This window comes from Myotis nattereri (genome assembly GCF_964212035.1).
Source record: "Myotis nattereri genome assembly, chromosome: X".
In the NCBI taxonomy this organism is placed as follows: Eukaryota; Metazoa; Chordata; class Mammalia; order Chiroptera; family Vespertilionidae; genus Myotis; species Myotis nattereri.
Genome location: NC_138078.1, coordinates 51194931 through 51221491, shown reverse-complemented (window position 1 = coordinate 51221491; position 26561 = coordinate 51194931). Strand labels below are relative to the sequence as shown.

At 42.9% G+C, this 26561-nt stretch overlaps 1 protein-coding gene across 1 annotated transcript in view; it reads right to left on the bottom strand.

Moving 5' to 3' along the window:
* The window catches only part of KIF4A (kinesin family member 4A), a 177614-nt gene that overhangs the window by 114729 nt on the left and 36324 nt on the right, over nt 1–26561 (bottom strand). The window contains exons 9-10 of the mRNA XM_081080846.1: nt 2672–2788; nt 1873–2048 (exon numbers count right to left, since the gene is read on the bottom strand). Of these exons, the coding sequence (XP_080936972.1) occupies nt 1873–2048; nt 2672–2788 (293 nt within the window). The remainder of the gene's footprint in view (nt 1–1872; nt 2049–2671; nt 2789–26561) is intronic.

Here is a 26561-nt window from a genome sequence, read left to right as displayed (position 1 = left end):
ATGTGTTTAGTGTCTGTCTCTCCTAATAAGTTCCATGAAGGCAGCAACTGTGTCTGCTTTGCTCAACAATGTATTCTAGCACAGTACCTGGTACATAATAGTGTTCAATAAACATTTATTGTTGGAACAAATAAATGACTAAGAAAAAGAGCATTTTGGGCAATAAGCATACACATGAAAGAAAATAGAGGGAGAGATCTGAGTGTGTGGTATTTTATAATTTAGATGATACTGTGAACAGGTAAATTACAAGTATTTTCCATAGTGGCTCCCAAGGAGAGAAGGAGATAAAGGAGGAGAAGGGGAGAGAAGAAAAGAGACTAACTGAATAGTAGTTATTATCACTGAGAAGGAAGGCCAGAGGCAGAGTGAGCTCTGGACAGTTGGGAAAACACTAGATTCCCAGTTGAAAGAGTATTATACCCTGTAAGGCAAGAAAACTTCATCCCCCAAGCATGAATCAATCCAATGACCTGCCTTCTCGGCTCTTCTACCAGGGCTACTAAGCTGTTGCACATGCAGTCGTAGTGACACTACCACAAATTCAAGCTTATAGTTAACTACCTCTTCTATTTCTGTGATTTCAAGTCTTTTGTGGTCAATCCCTCTACCCTATTACATGCTTGCTTGCTCTTAGAAGATGACCTTGCCTCCTACTTAACTGAGAAGATAAAGTAGAAAATTCCACAATTTATCTTCTCCCTCTAAATTAGGGTCACTGTATTATTCCTATCTTAAGCCTTTTCTTCTAGTTTTGGGGCAGGTGATCCCTCTAAATTAGTGTCACTGTATTATTCCTACCTTAACCCCTTTTCTTCTAGTCTTGGGGCAAATTGTAAGTCCCTTGTCTAAAGCAAATCCATCTTTATTTGTTCTCAGAACCTCAACTACTCAAAGATAGCCCCCTATCAACTAGTCCTGATTATCAGTTTTAGTCTCTCCCAATTGGTTCTTTCACTTTTTAAAGTTTCTTCCATATTTTAAAAACAAACAAATAAACAAATCTACATCCCTTGACCCTTGATTACTGCCTCTTGTCTTCTTGTATCTTCCCTTTTTTCAAGAAGAGCCTATCAGTTTCTACCATTACCTTATCTAGTATTCACTGTCTATTGTACAGCATTCTGCTCTTTTACTAAGCAACTCTACTTAGATATCCCCTCAATCCCTTCAAATTCAAACAACACAAAATGAGTTTCATCATTTTCTATCTGACCCTGTTTTTCAGCCTATATTCCCTGACTTAATCACTGGTACTACCATTTATTCTTTTGTCCAAGCAAGAAACCTGAGAATTAACCTTGATTATCCTCTCCCGCCCTTCCACATCAGGTTTGTTACTAATTAAGCCCTATACATTCTACTGTACTTCCTTATTTGTTTTTCTAATTTGTCCCCTTCTCTAAATCTCTATTGCTATTGTCTTTAGTTCAGGCCTGAGTTATTATAACAGCCCAATTTGTTTTCCTATTTCTAGTCCTGCTCCCCCCAAAATCCACTTTCTTGAGATTTGCTAGTGATCTCCCTCTTCCAATGGCCACCCACTTTCAATGGTTTCTCAAAACTTTCAGGTTGAATTCCAAATTCTTTACAAGTCATGTGAGGACCTCCAGGATCTGATCTGATTTCTGCCTACCTTTCATCTTATCTCAATGTTCACTTCTTATCCGTTAAATCTCCAATGCCAGCCCCGCATCTTAAATGTGACAACCATATTAATAGGAATTATTAACATGGTAATAATTCCCTAACAAATATGCTTAACCACTATGTTTAAATTTCTGATAAAGGAGAAGCTGAGAAACAGAAGCAGCTCTGTCATTCCATTCACATTCTTCTAATTTTTCTCATCAAATTGCAAGTCCCTTATACCTGTTGCTTCAGATGATTAAGTTCAGCTGTCCGGGGATCAATATTAACAATGGGTTTGTTCTTGATTTTTCTTGCTCTATCAGCATAGCGAAGGGTATTTAATGTTTCTTCTAGATTGGAGTCAGCAGGACTCACACAGGCTATCATAAGAGTGTGGCTATTACCTCCTAAAGAATCTGAAAAGGAACAATGGAAGGAAATGAAATCAAACAAGTAAAATGCAAGCAAAGCTGTCTATATGGGCTGGAGACTTCAAAATCAGAGCTGTAACAACAAAGAAATGAGTATCTACCCATTTCCTATTTGTGACAATATAAAAACACAAAGATTTTTGATGTATAAAATAATAATAGCTTGAAATCCTATTGGATGTGTCCTCATTCTTAAGAGTCTGTGATTTCAGCAGTTAATCATGTTAAAACAATTGGGGCCTGGCCTAAGTAAGTCAGGAGCCACTATAGAGATTAAACATTCCTAGGATGCTCCCACTATGTAGATTTTAACACTTCAGGGAATTCTGCTTATCAGCACTAATAAAGAAACAGTAACCAAATTCATTTTCAGATACAAAGTATAAGTACAGTTGGCATTCTGCACACTTCTTGGCTCTCAAACCATATATGAAGACATCTTTCCATTATCTTACAAGTCTGCTTGCCAACAGGTCTCTCTCCTATTTATCAATTAGACAGCTCTGTATGTGATAGTCCAAAAATCTGACTTTTCACCTGTTCCATTTCTGCTTTCTCAGCACTATCATAATTACTCTATCTTATTTTTAGAGGCACTTTGTGCTTACCTTGAAGCAATCGCGTCAACTTGGAATCTCTATAGGGCACAAAGCCACCCTTTTTGTCATCTCCAAGAGCACTGATCACATTCCCCAAGCATAGGAGGCCTCGGTTAATATTAATACCTAATAGCAGGAAACAAAATTTAAATTGCTTGGTGAAGCATCAAGCCTATTACTTACATTTATGCTAAGAAAGGTAAAAGGAAAAAAAGACCCTATAGAAATATTCACTCATCAATTTTAAGGAAACTTCTCAATCCTGTTCACTTTTCTTAGAGTGCCTCCTTAAATAAAATTCAAAGGAAAATGTCCAAATATTAGATATACATAATTGAGTCTCTTGCCACTTCTCATCCTTTCCCATGGAAACAAAGCAGACAGGCAGATAACAACCACTATGTCAACAACCATTTGCATACTTACTTCCTATATCCATTATCACACATAATCCTTAAATTAATTCCCTGAAATTAGATGAACAGCTATTTTTTATCATGTTGTTATCATTACTAAAGTGCCTACAGAGGGATGATAATGATGAAAAGAGTGATAACAGCTAACTTTATATAGTGTTTACTATAAGCCAGACACTGTTTTACATACTTCATTAGGGGTGGGCAAAAGTAGGTTTACAGTTGTTTGTATGAAAAATAGTACAATAATCCTATCTAATAATAGACAAACATGGGAATTAACCGTACCTCCGACACGCTTCCCATTGGCTAATCAGGGCGATATGCAAATTAACTGCTAACCAAGATGGCGGCTGGCAGCCGGGCAGCTGAAGCGAACAGGAGGCTTGCTTGCTCCAGTGAAGGAGGAAGCCAAGTTTCCCCGCCTGCGGCTGCTGGGCTCTGAGCTTGCACTCTAAGAAACAATGTTGCAATTATAGAAGCTAAACAAAAACCATGCTTTCAGCCAGCTGGCCGAGCTGAAGTTGCAACAGTGTTTCAATTATAGAACCCAAATAAACCCAGATACCTGCTTTCAGCAGCCAAGGTCTCAGAGCTGGAGCCAAGCCTCAGAGCTAAAGCCGGCTCTCAGCTCCAGTGACAGCCATAGAGGTAAATAAATCCCAGGAAAAAAAGAAAAAAAAAGAACAAAAGGAGAGGTTGGGAGTTTCAGTCACCCGCCAGCCTGAAAACAGCCCTCAGCCCCTCACCCAGACTGGCCACGCACCCCAGTGGGGACCCCCACCCTGAAGGGGGTGTGGCCAGCTGCAAACAGCCATCATCCCCTCATCCAGGCTGGCCAGGAACCCCAGTGGGGACCCCCACCCTGAAGGGTGTGTGACCAGCTGCAAACAGCCACCATCCCCTCATCCAGGCTGGCCAGGCACCCAAGCGGGACCCGCACCCTGATCCAGGACACCCTTCAGGGCAAACCAGCCAGCCCCCACCCATGCACCAGGCCTCTATCCTATATAGTAAAAGGGTAATATGCCTCCCAGAACAGGGATCAGCAGAGCCACGAGGCCTCATGCCCCCAGGATCAGCGGAGCGGCGAGGCCTCCCGGCACTGGGATCAGTGGAGCCGCGAGGCCACCTGGCACCGGGATCAGTGAGGCCTCCCAGCACCGGGATCAGTGGAGCAGCGAGGCCTCCCAGCACCAGGATCAGCCGAGCAGCGAGGCCTCACTGCCCCTGTGTCAAAAGGAGCCGCGAGGCCTCCCAGCACTGGGATCAGCGGAGCCACGAGGCCTCCTGGACCCTGGAGCAGCGTGACAGGGGGCGGGGCCTAAAACCTCCCTATCCGCCCTATTCTGTTCCTGATAAGGGAAGGCGCCCCAACCCCCTGATCGGCCCTGCTCTGTGCCTGATGGGGGGCGCTCCCCAAGTCCCTGATCAGCCCTGCTCTGTGACAGGTTGCTGCGCCCCAAACCCCTCATGGGCCCAGCTCTGTGTGTGACAGGGTGGAGCCGGAAATTCCCCATCAGCCCTGCCCTGAGTGTGAAAGGGGTGAGTGCCCCAACCCCCTGATCCGCCCTGCTCTGTGTGTGACAGGGGGCGGTGCCCCAACTCCCCTATCGGCCCTACTCTGTGCGTGACAGGGGGGAGCTCCCCAACCCCCTGATCGGCCCTGTTCTGTGTGTGAGAGGGTACAGAGCCCCAAACTCCCTTAGGGCCCTGCTCTGTGCGTGACAGGGAGCAGCGCCCCAAACCCCAGATCGGCCCTGCTCTGTGCGTGACAGGGGGTGGCGCCGCAACCACCCCATCAACCCTGCCTTGAGTGTGACAGGGGGCGGCACCCCAACTCCCCAATCGGCCCTACCCTGAGTGTGACTGGGGCTGCACCTAGGGATTAGGCCTTCCCTCTGCCACACGGGAGCAGGCGTAAGCCAGCAGGTCGTTATCTCCCGAGGCGTCCCAGACTGTGAGAGGGCATAAGTGGGGCTGACGGACACATGCCAGCCTGAAAACAGCTCTCAGCCCCTCACCCAGACTGGCCAGGCACCCCAGTGGGGACCACCACCCTGAAGTGGGTATGGCCAGCTGCAAACAGTCGTCAGCCCGTCATCCAGGCTGGCCAGGCACCGCAGTGGGGACCCCCACCCTGAAGGGGGTGTGACCAGCTGCAAACAGCCATCAGCCCATCATCCAGGCTGGCCAGGCACACCAGTGGGGACCCCCACCCTGAAGGGGGTGTGACCAGCTGCAAACAGCCATCAGCCCGTCATCCAGGCTGGCCATGCACACCAGTGGGGACCCCCACCCTGAAGGGGGTGTGACCAGCTGCAAACAGCCATCAGCCCATCATCCAGGCTGGCCAGGCACACCAGTGGGGATGCCCACCCTGAAGGGGGTGTGACCAGCTACAAACAGCCATCAGCCCGTCATTCAGTCTGTCCAGGCACACCAGTGGGGAACCCCACCCTGAAGGGGGTGTGACCAGCTGCAAACAGCCATCAGCCTCTCACCCAGGCTGGCCAGGCACCCAAGCGGACCCCCAACCTGATCCGGGACACCATTCAGAGCAAACCAAGCGGCCCCCACCCGTGCACCAGGGCTCTATCCTATATAGTAAAAGGGTAATATGCAAACTGACCCTAACAGCACAAAGACTGGGAATGACTGGTCACTATGACACACACTGACCACCAGGGGGCAGATGCTCAATGCCCTTTAGTGGTCAGTGCACTCTCACAGCGGGAAGCTCTGCTCAGCCACAAATCAGGCTGATGGCTGCCAGTACTGCAGTGGTGGTAGGAGCCTCTCCTGCCTCCTCAGCAGCGCTAAGGATGTCTAACTGCAGCTTAGGTCTGCTCCCCGCTGGCAAGTGGACATCCCCCGAGGGCTGCCAGGCTGCCAGAGGGATGTCTGATTGCCATCTTAGGCCCAATCCCCCAGGGAGCAGGCCTCAGCCAGCAGATGGTTACCCCCGAGGGGTCCCAGACTGCGAAAGGGCACAGGCGGGACTGAGGGATCCCCTACCCCCAAGTGCACAAATTTTTGTGCACCAGGCCTCTAGTTAATAAATAATAATACAAGAATAAATTCTGTTTCATGTAGTCACAACTGAAAACCTACTTTGGCCATCCCTGTACATAACTAATCTAATCCTCACAATATTCCTATAAAGTATTTAAACAGTATGATTACTCATGTGTTGACAGATATGAGAGTTGAGACACAAACAGGTTAGGTAACTTGTCAGAAAGTCACAGACTCAGACTTCAAATGTAGGCAGTCTGGCACAAAAGTCCGTGGTCTTAATCTCTGTGCTCTATGGAAATGAGCTATGTTGCTCATTTAAAGGTACCAGGTACCTTGGAAAGAGGACAGACTTGAAGTAAACAAGAAATGATTGACAGAAAATGTATATAAAAAACTGTTTCTCTCACATCCAAGTTTCTCTCACTCACTCCCCCCCTCCCTCCTTTCCAATTTCTCTAAAAATCAATGGAAAAAATATCCTCACATTATGGTTAACAAATAAACAACATTTAATAAAAGAACTCTTGAACTCTGAAGTTTCTCCTCTAGAGCCAGGCAACTACTGTTTCCCCATTCTCAATCATTCCCAGTCTACTTAATGGTATAGTCTTCCCAAATTCCATCCATTAAATGTTGGTATTTTCTTGGGACTGTCTAAGCTCTGTTCTTACTATATATACTCATCCATTCCTAGAATTCCAATAAATACATATATTAATGATTTCCTAAATCAATACCTCCAAGCCTGATCTTTTTCCTGTGGTCCAAAGCTATATTTTGGCTGCCTACTGAATAACATCCAGTGGGCTGTGCCCATGTAACATCGCATAAAAACATTGAACAAAACAGAATTCACTTTCAGTGCAAATATATTTCACTTTCAGTACTATTCCTTTTCACTGTCTCACCATCTAACCAGTCACCCAACAAACAGCAAACCTGAGACATCCTGGACACTTCCTTTTTTCCTCGCTCCACACATCTGAGGTTTTCACTGAACACTTACTGAATCTGTACAATGCTCTAGGCACTCTACTAGGTATCCTATCTAATAAAAGAGAAACATGGTAATTGGCGTACGACCGCTACCCTTCCCATTGGCTAATCAGCAAGATATGCAAATTAACTGCCAGCCAAGATGGTGTCCAGCAGCCAGGCAGCTTGAAACTAACATGAGGCTGGCTTGCTTCAGTGACGGAGGACTCCAACGTTCCCCGCCTGCCGATGCAGGCCTCTGAGCTGCAACTCTAAGGAACTATGTAACAAATATAGAGCTAAACAAAATCCCAGAAACCTGCTTTAGTCCACCGGGCTTCAGCCAGCAGGATCGCAACATTGTAAGCAAAGGCCAGAAACCTACTTTCAGCAGTGGAGGCCTAAGAGCTGGAGCCAAGCCTCAAAGCTAAAGCTGGCCCAGAATAAAAAAAGCAAAAAAGGAGTGGTTGGGAGCTTCCGTCACCCCCAGCCTGAAAACAGCCCTCAGCCCCTCACCAAGACTGGCCACGCACCCCAGTGGGGACCCCCACCCTGAATGGTGTGTGACCAGCTGCAAACAGCCATCATCCCCTCATCCAGGCTGGCCAGGCACCCCAGTGGGGACCCCCACCCTGAAGGGTGTGTGACCAGCTGCAAACAGCCATCATCCCCTCATCCAGGCTGACCAGGCACCCCAGTGGGGACCCCCACCCTGAAGGGGGTGCAGGCAGCCTGAAAACAGCCATTAGCCCCTCATCACGGCTGACCAGGCACCCCAGTGGGAACCCCCACCCTGAAGGGGGTGCGGGCAGCCTGAAAACAGCCATCAGCCCCTCATCCAGGCTGACCAGGCACCCCCGTGGGGAACCCCACCCTGACCCGGGACACCATTCAGTGCCGGGAGCCGGTCCATCCTTGCTGTTTCAAGGGATCTGGCATATATGGCATACTGTTCTTAATATGTTTGCTCACCTTCTTGGCACTGTGTTTTAAGCAAGGTCACCTCTCTGAGAAAGGTTGTTTCCCCAGGTAGGGATTTTCCCCTGAAGTTAGGGAGGGAATAAAACCCCTCAACTAAGTGCCAGGCGGGTAATTAATCACTTTAACTACGAACAATCATGCTTAAGCTACATAATCTTTACTCCCTGGAATGGAGATAAGAAACGCCCTAACCTTTGGAATAGAGATTGATAGGATTGGAATCAACTGGTATAAATACAGATGTAACAAGACAACAGCTTGACAGAACCTAGACAGAACCTAGACACAGAACCTAGACACAGAGCCTACACAGAACCTAGACACAGAAGAACTTCGCTGGAGAGAACATGGCAAAAGATCCTGGACAGAAACTGGCCACAGAACCTAGAGACAGAACCTAGCGAGAGAACCTGGCTGAAGAACCTAGAGACAGAACCTGGCTACAAAACCTGGATACAACACGGCAAGAGAACCTGACTAGAACCTGGTGACCGAACCTGGCTGGAGAACATGGACAGAACCTAGCAAGGGAACATGGCTACAGAACCTGGCTGGAGAACCTAACCAGAACTTCGCTGGAGATCCTGAACAGAACTTGGCTGGAGATCCTGGCTAGAGGTCCTGGCTAGGCTGCTGATCAACTGAACGCTGTCTCCGTGTCATTCCTTCTTCGCCGACTCCGTCCACACCTTTGGGGACCCCTGGACCTGCTGGGGTTGGACCCCAGCAATTCAGGGCAAACCAACCGGCCCCCACCCATGCACCAGGCCTCTATCCTATATAGTAAGAGGGCACTATGCAAATTGACCCTAACAGCAGAAAGACTGGGAATGACTGGTCACTATGACATACATTGACCACCAGGGGGGCACTCAATGCAGGAGATGCCCTCTGGTGGTCAGTGCACTCCCACAGGGGGAGCTCTGCTCAGCCACAAGCCAGGCTGATGGCTGCCAGTACAGCGGTGGTGGCGGCAGCCTCTCCCGCCTCCTCAACAGCACTAAGGATGTCTGACTGCAGCTTCGGCCTGCTCCCTGCTGGCAAATGAACATCCCCCGAGGGCTGCCAGGCTGCCAGAGGGAGGTCTGACTGCCAGCTTGGGCCCGATCCCCCAGGGAGCGGGCCGAAGCCAGCAGGTGGATATCCTCCAAGGGGTCCCAGACTGCGAGAGGGCACAGGCCAAGCTGAGGGACCCCCCCACCCCCGAGTGCACAAATTTTTGTGCACTGGGCCTCTAGTCATAGATATAAAGATGAATAAGTCACAATCCCTACTCTCAAGGAGTTCAAATCTACCAGGAGAGATAGACACACAAATAATTACAAATATAATGTTAAAGGAAGAGATATGTATTGTAAAACTGGGTTCTCATAGGAGGAAGTGATAAACTTTACCTGAGAAGATAAAGGAAGGCATCAGAGAAGAACTGAAAATTTGAGCTGAAATTATGAAGGATAACCAGGACAATGCTGATGAAAGAGGGAAGGGTAGGCAAGAAGGATGTAAGCGCATTCCAGGAAGATGAGGCAGCACATATCAAGGGACATGTTTGTGAGAGAGCATTATGCATTTAGGAACTACAGGTAGTTCAATATGAATATGAAGAAAGCCATGAAATGGAGAGTGACAGTGAGGCAAGAAGAGGGCTGAGAACATATCATAAAGGGCACAATAGATATGTCATGCTTAGGTATTTGCATTTATCCTGCAGGGCAGTGGTTTTCAAACTGTGCTTCTTAGAACCTTAGGGATAATTTAGGGAACCACAGAGGTACTGCAGAGTTTCTGCCACTGCAATTTGGATTTTGTTTGTAAAATTGCTTTTTATTGGTAACAAAATTTACCATTTTAACCATTTTTAATTGTAAAATTGAGTGGCATTAAGTATATTCACATTGTTGTGCAACCATTTCACCACTATTTAACATTATTTTAACTATTTAAGAAAACTGCATTTAAATGGCTCACTGCAATGTGCTATATAGTACCAAATATTAACATGCTGGAGACTACCAAAACATTATTTTGTGCAGCAAGGTTTATTAATTTTCTGCAATCTTTAAAAATACCTGTATTATTTGTGCATATGTTTTAATATTTTGGAAATGTATAATTTAAGGTTGTGGCTTTGCACTAGACCTTTTGCCAGTTCACATGCTCACTCATGGAAAATTGTGCAAGTAATTATACCACTATAGCTCGTGAGCTTATAGTAAAACACCAGACAAGAGGCCGGTACTCAATTCATGTGCTCATCAGTGCATCAAAGTCAGTTGGGAAGTACCAGATGAATATGGAACTCAACATATTCCATATTCATTTGGTACTATGAATACTAAGGTGATATAGTATTAAAGATAGATTCACAATCTAAGTGTCCACTGATGGATGAATGGATAATTAATATGTGACACACACATAAAAAGAAGCAAGCCCTGGGTTTTGTGATATGAAGAACCTTGAGGGCATTATGATAAGTGAAATAAGTCAAAGAAGAAAGATAAATACTATATGTTCTCAGTTATACGTGAAATCTAAAAAAGCTATGCTCATAGAGAGTAGAATGGTGGCTGCCAGATATTGAGGGATGGAAGAAATGGGGTGATGTTAATCAAAGGGTATAAACTTCCAGCTATTAAGTGAATAAATTCTGGGGATCTTATGTATATAATGATGACTCTAACAGTATTGTATTATATACTTGATAGTTGTTAACAGAGCAAATCTTCAATGTTATCACCACACATGCAAAAAAATGAAGGATACAATAACTGAAATGAAGGATATACTAGAAGGAATCAAACGCAGATCAGATTAAGCAGAGAACAAAATCAGCAATTTGAAAATCAAGGTAGCAAAAACACCCTGTCGGAACAGCGAAAAAGACAAAAGAATCCAAAAAAATGAGGATACTTTAAGGAACCTCCGGGACAACATAAAGCAAAACAATATTCGTATCATGGCAGTACATGAAAAAGAGGAGACAGAGCAAGAGACTGAAAACCTATTTGAAAAAAATAATAATTGAAAACTTCCATAAACTGGCAAAGGAAAGAGACAAAGAAGTCCAGAAAGTGAAGAGTCCCAAACAAAATGAACCCAAAGAGACCCACACCAAGACACATAATTAAATTATTAAAAATTAAAGATAGAGAGAATCTTAAAAGCAAGAGAAGCAGCTAGTTACAAGGTTGCTCTCATAAGACTGACAGCGGATTTCTCCGCAGAAACTTTATAGGCCAGAGGGGATTGACAAGAAATATTCAAAGTAATGAAAAGCAAGCATCTACAACTAAGATTACTCTATCCAGCAAAGCTATCGTTAAGAATTGAAGGACAAGACAGGGATGCCCCCTCTCACCGCTCCTGTTCAACATAGGACTGGAAGTACTAGCCATTGTGATCAGACAAGAAGACGAAATAAAAGGCATCCAAATTGGAAAAGAAGAAGTAAAACTGTCCTTATTTGCAGATGACATAACACTGTACATAGAGAACCCTAAAGAATCCATCAAAAAATTATTAGACTTAATAAATGAATTCGGCAATGTAGCAGGATGCAAAATTAATATCAAGAAATCTATGGCATTTCTTTACACCAATAGTGAACTTACAGAAAGTGAGACTAAAAAAGCAATCCCATTCACCATAGCATCAAAAAAATTAAGATACCTAGGAATAAACTTTACTAAGGAGGTAAAAGACTTATATGCAAAAAACTACAGGACACTGAAAAAAGAGACAGAGGAAGACATAAACAGATGGAAGAACATACCATGTTAATGGATTGGTAGAATCAACATCATTAAAATTTCCATACTACCCAAAGTAATCTATAAATTCAACGCACTTCCCATTAAATACCAAAGGCATATTTCACAGATCTAGAATGAACGTTCCAAAAATTCATCTGGAATAAAAAAAAGACCTCAAATAGCTGCAGCAATCCTGAGAAAGAAGAACAAAGTAGGTGGGATCTCAATACCAGATATCAAGATGTATTACAAAGCCACTGTTCTCAAAACTGCCTGGTACTGGCACAAGAACAGGCATATAGATCAATGGTATAAAATAGAGAACCCAGAAATCGACCCAAACCACTATGCCCAATTAATATTTGACAAAGGAGGCAAGAGCATACAACGGAGTCAAGACAGTCTCTTTAATAAATGGTGTTGGGAAAATTGGACAGATACATGCAAAAGGATGAAACTAGACCACCAACTCACACCATACACAAAAATAAACTCAAAATGGATAAAAGACTTAAATGTAAGATGGGAAACCATAAAAATACTAGAGGAATCCACAGGCAACAAAATCGCAAACATATGCCGAAGGAATTCCTTCTCTGATAATGCTCCTAGGGTAATGGAAACTAAAGAGAAAATAAACAAATGGGACTACATCAAAATAAAAAGCTTTTGCACAGCAAAGGAAACCATCAACAAAACAATAAGATGACCCACTGCATGGGAGAACATATTTGCCAATGATATCACCGATAAGGGTTTAATCTCCAACATTTACAGGGAACTCATGAAACTTAACAACAGAAAGATAAACAATCCAATCAAAAATAGGCAACGGACCTAAATAGACAGTTTTCAAAAGAGGACATACAGAAGGCTGAAAGACATATGAAAACATGCTCAAAGTCACATTATACAAGAGATGCAAATCAAAATGACAATGCAGTATCATCTCACACCTGTCACAATGGCTATTATCAACAAATCAACAAGTGTTTGAAGAAAAAGGAACCCTTCTGCACCGCTGGTGGGAATGCAGACTGGTGCAGGCACTGTGGAGAACAGTATGGAGCTTCCTCAAAAAACTAAAAATGGACCTCCCATTTGAACCAGTGATCCCACTTCTAGGAATATATCCCAAGAAGCCAGAAACACCAATCAGAAAGGATATATGCACTCCTATGTTCATAGCAGCACAATTCACCATAGCTAAGATTTGGAAACAGCCTAAGTGCCCATCAACAGATGAGTGGATTAAAAAACTGTGGTACATCTACACAATGGAATACTATGCTGCAGTAAAAAAGAAGGAACTCTTGCCTTTTGCAATAGCATGGATGGATGGAACTGGACAGCATTATGCTAAGTGAAATAAGCCAGTCAGAGAAAGATAAATACCTCATGATTTCACTCATTTGTGGAATATAGAGAACAACATAGACTGATGAACAGGGACAGATCCAAAGACAGAGAAACAATGATCAGACTATTAATCCTGGGAGGGAAAGTAGGGGAAGAGGGGATAAGGGGAAGAGATCAACCAAAGGACTTGTATGCATGCATATAAGCCAAATCAATGGACATGGATAACAGCGGGATGAGAGCATGAGTAGGCGGGGGGAGGATGGGGGTTCAATGGGGGGGGGTGAGGACACATTTGTAATACCTTAACTAATAAAGAATTAAAAAAAAAAAAGAATTGAAGGACAGATATAGAGCTTACCAGACAAGAAAAAACTAAAGGAGTTCATCACCACCAAACTAGCATTATAAGAAACGTTAAAGGTCCTTCTTTAAGAAGAAAAATAAAGATAAAAAAATATCTATGATAATAAAAGTATAATATGCTAATTAGACTGGACGTCCTTCTGGACGAAGCCAGGGCTGCAAGGGAAGGCCGGGTTCCGGGTACCTGCTGGCAGCTGGAGGGAAGCCCGGGTCCCAGGTGCCAGAGGGAAGCCGGTGCTGGCAGCCAGGGAAAGGAAGGCTTACTCTTGCATGAATTTCATGCATCGGGCCTGTAGTTAATAATAAAATGGGAATAACTACATACTGATCAATAAACACGTTAAATGCAAATGGATTAAATGCTGCAATCAAAAGACATGTAGGGTGGCTGAATTATAAGAATATAAGGCCCTAGCTCAGCCGTGGGCAAACTACAGCCCGCGGGCAGGATCCGGCCCGTTTGAAATGAATAAAACTAAAAAAAAAAAAAAAAGAAAAAGACCGTACCCTTTTATGTAATGATGTTTACTTTGAATTTATATTAGTTCACACAAACACTCCATCCATGCTTTTGTTCCGGCCCTCCGGTCCAGTTTAAGAACCCACTGTGGCCCTCGAGTCAAAAAGTTTGCCTACCCCTGCCCTAGCCGGTTTGGCTCAGTGGATAGAGCATTGGCCTACAGACTGAAGAATCCTGGGTTTGATTCCGGTCAATGGCACATGCCTGGGTTGCAGGCTCGAGGCAGCTGATCCATGATTCTCTCTCATAATTAATGTTTCTATCTCTCTCTCCCTCTCCCTTCCTCTCTGAAATCAATAAAAATATACTTTAAAATAGAATATAAGACTTATACATATGCTGTCTATAAGAGATTCACTTCATATCAAAAGGCTAAAAGTAAAGGAATGAAAAAAGACAGTTCATGCAAATGGAAAAAAACAAAAGCTGAAGTAGCAATACTTATACCAGAAAACAGACTTAAAAACAAAGGCTGTAATAAGAGATAAAAAGGGACATTTCATGTCCATACTACCCAAAGCAATCTATAGATTCAATGCACTCCCCATTAAAATACCAACGGCATATAGAACGAACTCTCCAAAAATTCATCTGGAATAAAAAAAGACCCGGAATAGCTGCAGCGATCCTGAGAAAGAAGAACAAAGTAGGAGGGATCTCAATACCATATATCAAGCTGTATTACAAAGCCACAGTTCTCAAAACAGCCTGGTACTGGCACAAGAACAGACACATAGATCAATGGAATAAAATAGAGAACCCAGAAATTGACCCAAACCACTATGCTCATTAATATTTGACAAAGGAGGCAAGAACATACAATGGAGTCAAGACAGTCTCTTCAATAAATGGTGTTGGGCCCTAACCGGTTTGGCTCAGTGGATAGAGCGTTGGCCTGCGGACTGAAAGATCCCAGGTTCGATTCCGATCAAGGGCATGTACCTTGGTTGCAGGCACATCCCCAGTAGGCAAGTGTACAGGAGGCAGCTGATCGATGTTTCTCTCTCATCGATGTTTCTAACTCTCTATCCCTCTCCCTTCCTCTCTGTAAAAAACCAATAAAATATATTTAAAAAAAAATAAAAAATAAATGCTGTTGGGAAAATTGGACAGATGCATGCAAAAAAATGAAACTAGACCACCAACTTACACCGTACACAAAAATAAACTCAAAATGGATAAAGGGCTTAAACATAAGATGGGGAACCATAAAAATACTAGAGGCCCAGTGCAACCTGGCCTGCACCCTTTCACAATCTGGGACACCTTGGGGGATGTCCGACTGTGGAATTGGGCTTGAACTGACAGTCAGACATCCCTCTTGCAATCCAGGACCACTGGCTCCTAACCGCTCACCTGCCTGCCTGCCTGATCGCCCCTAACCACCTCTGCCTCGGCCCCCATTGCCACGGCTTCGTCTGGAAGATCGTTCGGCTATCTGGTCTAATTAGCATATTACGCTTTTATTATTATAGATTAGAGGAATCCACAGGCAGCAAAATCTCAGATATATGCCGAAGCAATATCTGCACCAATACAGCTCCTAAGGCAATGGAAACTAAAGAGAAAATAAACAAATGGGACTACATCAAAATAAAAAGGGAAGGTAGCGGAGGGTGGGGGTAAGGGGGAGAGTTCAGCCAAAGGACTTGTATGCCTAACCAATGGACACAGACACCAGGAGGGTAAGGACATGAGTGGGGGTTTGGGGGGGGGGCAATGGGGGAATAAGGATACATATATAATAACTTAATCACTAAAGAAAAAAAGGACATTTCATAATGTTAAAAGAAAGCAACAAAAGGATATTACCTTTGTAAACATTTATGCACCTAACATAGGCACACCTAAATATATAAAGAAAATATTGACAAACATAAAGGGAAAGATCGACAGTAATACAGTCATTGCAGAGAATTTTAACACCCCATTGTCATCAAGGGACAGATCTTCCAGACAGAAAATCAACAAGGATACAGAGGCCTTAAACAACACATTAGATCAGACGAATTTAATTGACATTCTTAGAGCATTTCACAGCAAAGCATCATATTATACATTCAAGTATACATGGAACATTTTCCAGGACAGACCACATGTTAGGCCAAAACACAGTTTCAATAAATTTAAGACTAAAATCATAGCAATCATCTTGTCTTACCACAGTGGTATAAAACCCAAAATCAATTAAAAGAAAAAAAAACAACCCTGTAAAACACAAAAACATGGAGGCTAAGTAACATGCCACTAAACACTGAATGAATTAACAATGAGATCAATGAAGAAAGCAGAAGATTCCTTGAGACAAATGAAATTAAATCACAATGACCCCAGCCCTGGCCGAGTTGCTCAGTTGATTAGAGCATCATCCCAATTCGCCAAGGTTGTGGGTTTTATCCTTCATCAGGGCAAATATAAGAAGCAACCAATGAAATCATAAATAACTGAAACAACAAATCTCTCTCTCTCTCTCGCTCTCTCTCTCTCTCTCTCCTCCCTTTCTCTCTAAAATCAATAAAACAAATTAAAAAAAAGAAAACACAAAATCTATGGGACAAAGTGAAAGCAGTCCTAAGAAGGAAAGTCATACCAGTAGAGGCCACCTCAAGAAACAGGAACTTGGATTTTTAGAATGAATAAAAATGAATAGTGATAGAAATTGTGAGAGATCCAGAATTACTGACTCTTCTGTCACCAGATTTTTCTTAAATGATTAGAATATGACCAAATGCATTTTAACTTTATGTTGAAACCTGAATCTGTTGAAACCTTTGAGCAATATTAGCATTCACTATACTCGGTTTCATTATCTATAAAATTGGCATAATTATATCATCTCAGTAGTGTAAGATGATTGTGAAATATTTGAACTTCATCGGTGAAAAAACCTTTGGTTCTAATAAGAAAAGAAATTCCTAAAACATCTGTTACGTGGTCAAACAATTAAGAGAGTTGTCTGTCATTACATGGACTTCAAGAACAGGACAGCAGAAACCATCCATTCCTTTATTTGTTGAATTTCTTCTAAGAATGGTTCTTCCCAGGTTCACTAGGGAATGGCAGCAAATATAAGAGTCATACTGGACATGATGCCCAGAGACAGAAAACTGTCGTTACTTGGGACAAATGATAATAGGTCTTCTGATGGAGTCAACCAGAGGACATTTATAGTGGGTTAAGTGGCAACCCTCAACACAATATGTCCATATTCTAAACCCCCTAATGTGTGATTCACTTATTTGATAAAAGGATGTTACTTATTTGAGGGAAAAGAGGGTCTTTACAGAGGATACACTTCTCCTGGTTTTTCTGGGTGGCCCTAAGTATAATGCCACGTATTTTTAATAAAACAGAAGTGGACGAGACAGAAAGGAGGAAGCAATGTGACCAGGAAGACATATTGAATAGATGCAGGCTATATTTCATTTCCAGGATTTGATCATTTTTGCCTTACAAATCTGTCATTTTCATTGGAGTCTAATGTATCATTTATCACTCTTTTCTATTTCCCAATAAGATATACTAGAGGCCTGGTGCACGAAATTCATGTGTGTGTGGGGGTTCCCCTCAGCCCAGCCATCACCCTCTCTACTCTGGGACCCCTCGGGGGATGTCAGACTGACATTTTAGGCCCGATCCATGGGATCGGGCCTAAACCGGCAGTCTGACATCCCTCTCACAATTGTTTGTTTTTTTTTAATTAAATCTTTATTGTTCAGATTATTACATTTGTTCCTCTTTCCCCCCCCCCATAACTCCCCTCCTCCCAGTTCCCGCCCCACCCTCCGCCCTCACTCCCCACCCACTGTCCTCATCCATAGGTGCATGATTTTTGTCCAGTCTCTTCCCACATCTCCCACACCCCTTTCCCCCCCAAGAATAGTCAGTCCATTCCCTTTCTATGTCCCTGATTATTTTATAATCACCAGTTCATTCTGTTCATCAGATTATTTATTCACTTGATTCTTAGATTCACTTGTTGATAGATGCATATTTGTTGTTCATAATTTGTATCTTTACCTTTTTCTTCCTCTTCCTCTTCTTAAAGGATACCTTTCAGCATTTCATATAATACTGGTTTGGTGGTGATGAACTCCTTTAGCTTTTCCTTATCTGTGAAGCTCTTGATCTGACCTTCAATTCTGAATGATAGCTTTGCTGGATAAAGTAATCTTGGCTGTAGGTTCTTGGTATTCATCACTTTGAATATTTCTTGCCACTCCCTTCTGGCCTGCAAAGTTTCTGTTGAGAAATCAGCTGACAGTCGTATGGGTATTCCCTTGTAGGTAACTGAGTTTCTTTCTCTTGCTGTTTTTAAGATGCTCTCTTTATCTTTTGCTCTTGGCATTTTAATGATGATGTGTCTTGGTGTGGTCCTCTTTGGATTCCTTTTGTTTGGGGTTCTCCGCGCTTCTTGGACCTGTAAGTCCATTTCTTTCACCAGGTGGGGGAAGATTTCTGTCATTATTTCTTCAAATAGGTTTTCAATATCTTGCTCTCTCTCATCTTCTGGCACCCCTATAATTCTGATGTTGGTACGCTTGAAGCTGTCCCAGAGGCTCCTTACACTATCCTCGCATTTTTGGATTCTTTTTTCATTTTGCTTTTCCGGTTGGGTGGTTTTTGCTTCTTCGCATTTCAAATCATTGACTTGATTCTTGCGCTCCTCTGGTCTACTGTCGGGAGTCTGTATAATATTCTTTATTTCAGTCCGTGTATGCTTAATTTCTAGTTGGTTCCCCAATATAACATCGAGGGTCTCATTAGTTTTCTTGTAGATCTCATTAAGTTTATCGGCGGCTTCTAAACAGTTCTTGAGAGACCTTAAAAGTGTGGTTCTAAACTCTATATCTTCCATTGACAATTTTGTCCTGTTTCTTTGTCTCCGCATTTTGTTATGCTTCCTTGGTGCACCCCCTAGTGGTCTTTGTGCGCAGTCTTATAGTTAAACCTTGATTGTTGTAGCTAATACCAGGGAGGGTTTGACCTCCAGGCCAAGTGGCTATGAGAATCAGCTGTGTCTGCAGTGAGAGAACTTCTGTCCTCTAGGGAGGTGCTAATCTAGCCTTTGCCTGAGGCTATCCGGCAAATGCCTCTGTGCAGGGCTTGGGCGGGGCGGGTCGCACAGGATCAACAGGGTGGGCCAGAGAGAGCAGTTATGGCGGCTCTCAGTCCTGTCCCCAGGAGCTCTGCCTCTCTGAGTCCCAGCACCCGCTGCAAAGCTCGGAGTGAAAGCTGCACTCGCTCTGACCGAAGCCAGACAGTCCCGCTTCTCCCGTTTGAGTCTGGGTCCCTAAAGACTTGCCTGTATCTGGAGCTCAGAGTCTGCGACTCCCTCCCGATTGAAAACGCCAACCGCGCCCTCCGCAGCCAGCCCGCTCTGCGCACTCCGCACCTCAGAATTTGACTTCAGCACTGCGCCTCCTCTGAGTGTCCGTATGCGTTTCTCTTTCCTCCTAGTTGTAGGTCTTCCACTCAGCCAGCGTTCCTGTGGTTCTGGGTGATGTCCGTTCCGTTTTTTAGTTTCACTTTTGAAGTAGGTGTTCAAGGCAGCAAACTCCGGCATTAACCTATGCCGCCATCTTGGTACTCCCCTCACAATTGCTTCTAATCACTCACCTGCCTCCCTGGTCACCCCTAACTGCCCTCCTGCCGGGCTGGTCACCCCCAACTGCCCCCTCTGTTGGCCTGGTTGCCCCCAACTGCCCCCTGCCAGCCTGGTCGCCCCACACAGCCTGCTTGTTCAGTTGACTGGTTGTCCCTCATTAACCCCTTTGCCAGCCTGGTCACAGGCAGCCATCTTGTGAGAATGTGAGGATGTGAGGGTCAATTTTCATATTACCTCTTTATTATATAGAATTAAAGAAATTTGCACTAATACTGAAAAAAAAAGAAACAGGAACAATATCTAATAAACTATCCTCACACCTAAATGAACTAGAAAAAGAGGAAACAAAACTCAAAGTGAGTAGAAAGAGGGAAATAATAAAGATCAGAGCATAAATAAAATAGTCCAAAAAAATAAAAATAAAAAGATCAATGAAACCAAGAAGTGGTTCTTTAAAAAGATAAACAAGATTTATGAAACTCTAACCAGCACTAATCAAGAAAAAAAAAAAGAGAGGACCCAAATAAATAAAATCAAAATAAAAGAGCAAAATTGACACCTGACACCACAGAAATACAAAGGATTATTAAAAATACTATGAACAATTATATGCCAACAAATTGAACAGTCTTGAAGAAATGGATCAATTCCTAGATTACATACAGTCTTCCAAACTGACTCAAGAAGAAACAGAATATCTAAGCAGACCAATTACTACTAACAAAATAAAATCAGTAATCAAAAAACCCCCAACAAAAACAGTCTTGGACGGGAAGGCTTCCCAGGTGAAGTTTACAAAACATTCATAGAAGAATTAATACCTATCCTTCTCAAGCTATTCCAAAAAATTGAAAAGGAAGACTCCCAAGCCTATTTTATGAGGCCAACATTACTCTGATTCCAACATCAAATAAAGAAATTACAAAAAAAAAAAAATTATAGAATGCCAGAGAACCAAGATGGCGGCATAGGTAAACACTGGAGATTGCTGCCTCGCACAACCACTTCAAAAATACAACTAAAAGACAGAACGGACATCACCTAGAACCACAGGAAAGCTGGCAGAGGGGAAATTCTTCAACGAGAAGGAAAGAGAACAGCATACCGAGACTCAGAGGAGGTGCAGTGCGGAAAATACAAAGGTGCGGAGGTGCACGCGGAGCTGGCTGGCGGCTGAGGGTGTGGTTGTTGTTTTCAATCGGGAGGGAGTCTCAGGCTCTGAGATCCAGTTCCGGGCGAGTCTCTAGAGACCCAGACTCAAACGGGAGAAGCGGGACTGTCTGGCATCGGTCGGAACTCGAGGGCAGTTTTCTCTCCGAGGTTTGCAGCTGTTGCTGGGACTCTGAGAGGCAGAGCCTCTGGGGAAGGGACTGAGAGCAGCCATAACAGCTCCCTCCGGCCCACCCTGTTGATCCCGTGCGACCCGCCCTACCCAAGCCCTGCACAGAGGCATTTGCCGGATAGCCTCAGGCAAAGGCTAGATTAGCACCTCCCCAGAGGACAGAAGTTTTCCCCCTGCAGACACAGCTGATTCTCACAGCCAGTTGGCCTGGAGGTCAAATCCCCCCAGTAATACCAACAACAATCAAGGCTTAACTACAACAAGACTGCGCACAAAGACCACTAGGGGGTGCACCAAGAAAGCATAAAAAATGCGGAGACAAAGAAACAGGACAAAATTGTCAATGGAGGATATAGAGTTCAGAACCACACTTTTAAGGTCTTTCAATAATTTTCTAGAAACTGCCGATAAACTTAATGAGATCTACAAGAAATCTAATGAGACCCTCGATGTTGTGATAAAGAACCAACTAGAAATTAAGCATACACTGACTGAAATAAAGAATATTATACAGACTCCCAACAGCAGACCAGAGGAGTGCAAGAATCAAGTCAATGATTTGAAATGCGAGGAAGCAAAAACCACCCAACCGGAAAAGCAAAATGAAAAAAGAATCCAAAAATACGAAGATAGTGTAAGGAGCCTCTGGGACAGCTTCAAGCGTACCAACATCAGAATTATAGGGGTGCCAGAAGATGAGAGAGACCAAGATATTCAAAACCTATTTGAAGAAATAATGACAGAAAACTTCCCCCACCTGGTGAAAGAAATTGACTTACAGGTCCAGGAAGCGCGGAGAACCCCAAACAAAAAGAATCCAAAGAGGACCACACCAAGACATATCATAATTAAAATGCCAAGAGCAAAAGACAAAGAGAGAATCTTAAAAACAGCAAGAGAAAGAAACTCAGTTACCTACAAGGGAATACCCATACGACTGTCAGCTGATTTCTCAACAGAAACTTTGCAGGCCAGAAGGGAGTGGCAAGAAATATTCAAAGTGATGAATACCAAGAACCTACAGCCAAGATTACTTTATCCAGCAAAGCTATCATTCAGAATTGAAGGTCAGATCAAGAGCTTCACAGATAAGGAAAAGCTAAAGGAGTTCATCACCACCAAACCAGTATTATATGAAATGCTGAAAGGTATCCTTTAAGAAGAGGAAGAGGAAGAAAAAGGTAAAGATACAAATTATGAACAACAAATATGCATCTATCAACAAGTGAATCTAAGAATCAAGTGAATAAATAATCTGATGAACAGAATGAACTGGTGATTATAATAGAATCAGGGACATAGAAAGTGAATGGACTGACTATTCTTGGGGGGTGGGGGGAAGGGATGTGGGAGATGTGGGAAGAGACTGGACAAAAATCATGCACCTATGGATGAGGACAGTGGGTGGGGAGTGAGGGCGGAGGGTGGGGTGGGAACTGGGAGGAGGGGAGTTTTGGGGGGGAAAAAAGAGGAACAAATATAATAATCTGAACAATAAAGATTTAATTAAAAAAAAAAGAAAATTATAGGCCGATATCCCTGATGAATATAGATGCAAAAAATCCTCAACAATTATCAAACCAAATTCAGCACTACATTAAAAAGATCATACACTATGATGAAGCAGGATTTATTCCGGGAATGTCAGGTTGGTTCAATATGCACAAATCAATGAATGTGATACACCACATAAACAAAACGTAGGATCAAAATCATATGATCATATCAATAAAGAAACAGCACTTGACAAAAATCCAGCACCCATTTATAATAAAAACTCTCAGCAAAGTGGTAATAGAAGGAACATACCTCAACATAATAAAGGAAATATGTGACAAACCCACAGTTAACATCATACTAAATGGGGGAAAGGTAAAAGCATTTTCCTCAAGATCAAGAGCAAGATAAGGATGCCCACTCTCACCACTTTTATTCAAACAGGACTGGAAGTCCTAGCCACAGCAATCAGACAAAAGAAAAGAAATTGAAGGCATTTAAATTGAAAAGGAAGAAGTAATACTGTCATTGTTTGCAGATGACATGATACTATATAGAGAGGACGCTAAAAATCCCACCAAAAAGTATTAGAACTGATAAATGAATTCAGTGAAGTAGCAGGATACAAAATTAATATTGAGAAATCAGTTGCATTTTTGTACACCAATAAAGAACTATCAGAAAGAAAAATGAAGCAAACAATCCCATTTACAATTGCATAAAAAAACTAACAATCTAGGAATAAATTCAACCAAGGAGGTAAAAGACCTTTACTTGTAAAATTATAAGACATTCAAGAAAGAAGTTAAAGAAGATACAAATAAATGTAAGCAATGTACTGTGCTCATGGATGGGAAGAATTAATACTGTCAAAATGTTTATACTACCCAAAGCAATCTATAGATTCAATGCAATCCCTATCAAAATACCAAAGGCATTTTTTACAGAACTAAAAGAAATAATCCTAAAATTTATACGGAACCACAAGAGACACTGAATAGCCATAACTACCTTGAGAAAGAACAAAGTTGGAGTTATTATGCTACCTGATATCAAACTATATTTCTACAAGGCTATAGTAATCAAAATAGCATGGTATTGACATAAAAAAAGATCTTTGGAACAGAATAGAGAGCCCAGAAATAAACCCATACCTATATGGTAAATTAAACTATGTCAAAGGAGGCAAGAATATACAATTGGGTAAAGACAGTCTCTTCAGTAAATTGTATAGACGGAGGGAGGTCAATAGGGGAGAAAAGGGACATATGTACTACTATTTGTAATACTTTAAGCAATAAAAAAAATAAATGGTATAGAAAAACCTCTATAGATACATGCAAAAAATGAAAACAGACCACCTTCTTAAACCATATATAAGAATAAACTCAAAATGGATTATAAAGACTTAAATGTCAGACCCCAAACCATAACACTTCTAGGAAACAAAAGAGGCAGTAAACTCTCTGACTTTGTTCTTAGTAATATTTTTAAAGATATCCTCTTTGGAGAAATGTCTGTTTAGGTCATTTTTATTGTTTCCCTAAGGAGGCAAGGGAAACAAAAAAAGGAAACAAATGGGATTACATTAAACTAAAACACTTTTGCACAGCAAAGGAAACCATCAACAAAACACAAAGACAACCTACCTAATGTATCACCAATGATACATCTAATAAAGGGTTAACATCTAAAATGTATAAAAATTCATACAACTTAATACCAAAAGACTAGATAATCTGATTAAAAAGTAACCTCAACAGACATTTCTCCAAAGAGGACATACAGATGACCAATAAATATATGAAAAGATGCTTAAGGCCACTAATCATCAAAGAAATGCAAATTAAAATCTCAATGAGATATCACCTCACACCTGTCATGAATAAATCAACAAATAACTGCTGGCAAGGATGTGGAAAAAAGGGAACCCTTGTGTGTTAGGACTACAAATTGCTACAACCACTAAGAAAAACAGTATGGAGGTTCCTCAAAAGTTAAAAATAGAGCAGAACCACCTTATAACCCAATGATTCCACTTCTGGGTATTTATCCAAATAAATCTGAAATACTAATTTGAAAAGATATATGTATCCTTATGTTCATTGCAGCATTATTTACAATAGCCAAGATATGGAAGCAACCCAAAGGCCCACCAACAGACACTTGGATAAAGAAGACATGGTACATATATACAATGGAACATCACTAGGCCATTAAAAGGAATGAAATCTTACCATTTGTGACAACATGGATGCATGGATATTATGGTAAGTGAAATATAACAGAGAAAGGCAAATATACCATATAATTTTATTTATATGTAGAATCTTAAAAAATAAATGAACAAGCAAAACAGAAACAGACTCATATATAAAGAGAACAACGTGAGGGTTTCCAGATGGGTTGGGATTAGGGACTGGGTGAAAGAGGTGGAGGTATTAAGAAGTATAAATTGGTAGTTATAAAATAGTCTTTGGAGATGTAAAGTATAGCATAGGGAATCTATTCATATAAAATCCTAATATGCAAACAGACTGCACAGTGGAACTGAAAAACCATACAACCGGTCGCTATGACGTGCGCTGACCACCAGGGGGTGCGCATGGACCATGGTGGTCGCTGGCAGCAGGTGGCAGAGCGTGGAACATGGCAGGTGTCGGCCGTGGTGGGATGGTGGAGCAGGTGAGCAGGGGCACCAGACCAAGGTGGCTGCGTTCGGTGCTGTCATCAGGTCGAGCCTTTGGTGGTTACTGAAAATTCTTTGCTCCCGTGTGCTGCAGTCCCACCCGGCACTTGCACCTGCTGCTGGCACTGGCCCTGCTCGCACCCATTGCGGCACCTTGTGCTGGCCCTGATCGCTTGGTGCAGTCAGTGGTTGCGAGCGGCAACTGCAGGCCAAGATTGCCCCTTAGGGCTTCTCCACCTCTACCTGCTCCTGAGGGGTGATCAATCGGGGCCAGCAGCCGCCTCTCGCACCCACTGCCAATGCCAAAGCTGCCACTCACACCCACTGTCAGCGCCAGCCCCACTCACACTTGCAGCTGGCGCTGGAGCCACCACTCACACCTGCTGCGGACACCCAGTGCCGGTCCCGATTGCTCAGTGCCATCAGTGGGTGCAAGCAGCAGCTGCTGGCCCTAGTCACCCCTGAGGGCTTCTCCACTTCCCCCTGCTTCTGAGGGGTGATTGGAGCAGCAGCTGCTGCTTGCACCCACTGACAGCGCAGGCCCTGCTTGCACCCGCTGCTGACGCTGGACCCAATTGCTCTGTGCCATCAGCGGATGCGAGCAGGGCCAGTGCCATCAGCGTGTGGGATTGGCAGTGGCAGGAGAAGGGCTGTCAGCAGAGAGGAGACTGGGGGCTGCAGAGGGAGGGGTTGGGCGGGGGCATGGAGGTTGGGCCAAGACCCACCCCTGTGCCCACCGCAGCCTCACGGCCAACAGTTCCTTTCAAGGTGCACAAATTTGTGCACTGGGCCCTAGTATAGTCAATAATATTGTAATAACTATGTATTATGCCAGGTAAGTACTATACTTATGGGGGAATCACTTCGTAAATTATATAATTGAGTAACCACTATGCTATACACCTGAAACTAATACAAAGTAATATTGAATGTCAAGTGTAACTGACAAAAAGAAGAACAAAAGATTTTCCCCTGCTTTAAAAGGAAGGGAGATTAAAAACATCTATTATAGATGATGGGAACAAATGAAAGTTTTTAAAGAGTGGTAAACATGACCAATTTTGGATTTAAAAAATATTACATTTGGAAGATAGATTTAGGAATAAAAAAAATGGTGTTTAAGAAACCATTTAGGAAATTTAAAACTGTTGTTTTACAGTTCAGGTGAGGATCTCTAAGGATTGGAACAATAAAAGTTATTTAAGACATAAAAATGACATTACCAAGCAACCTTTTGGATGTGGAAGATGAGGAAAAAGAGGGACCCGATAGCCCCGTAGACGGCGACCAGCAGCAGAGGCAGGGGGAGGGGCCACTGGCCAATTCCCAGGTGCTGAGGCAGGGGGCTCAGCCCCGATTGGTCATCCTGC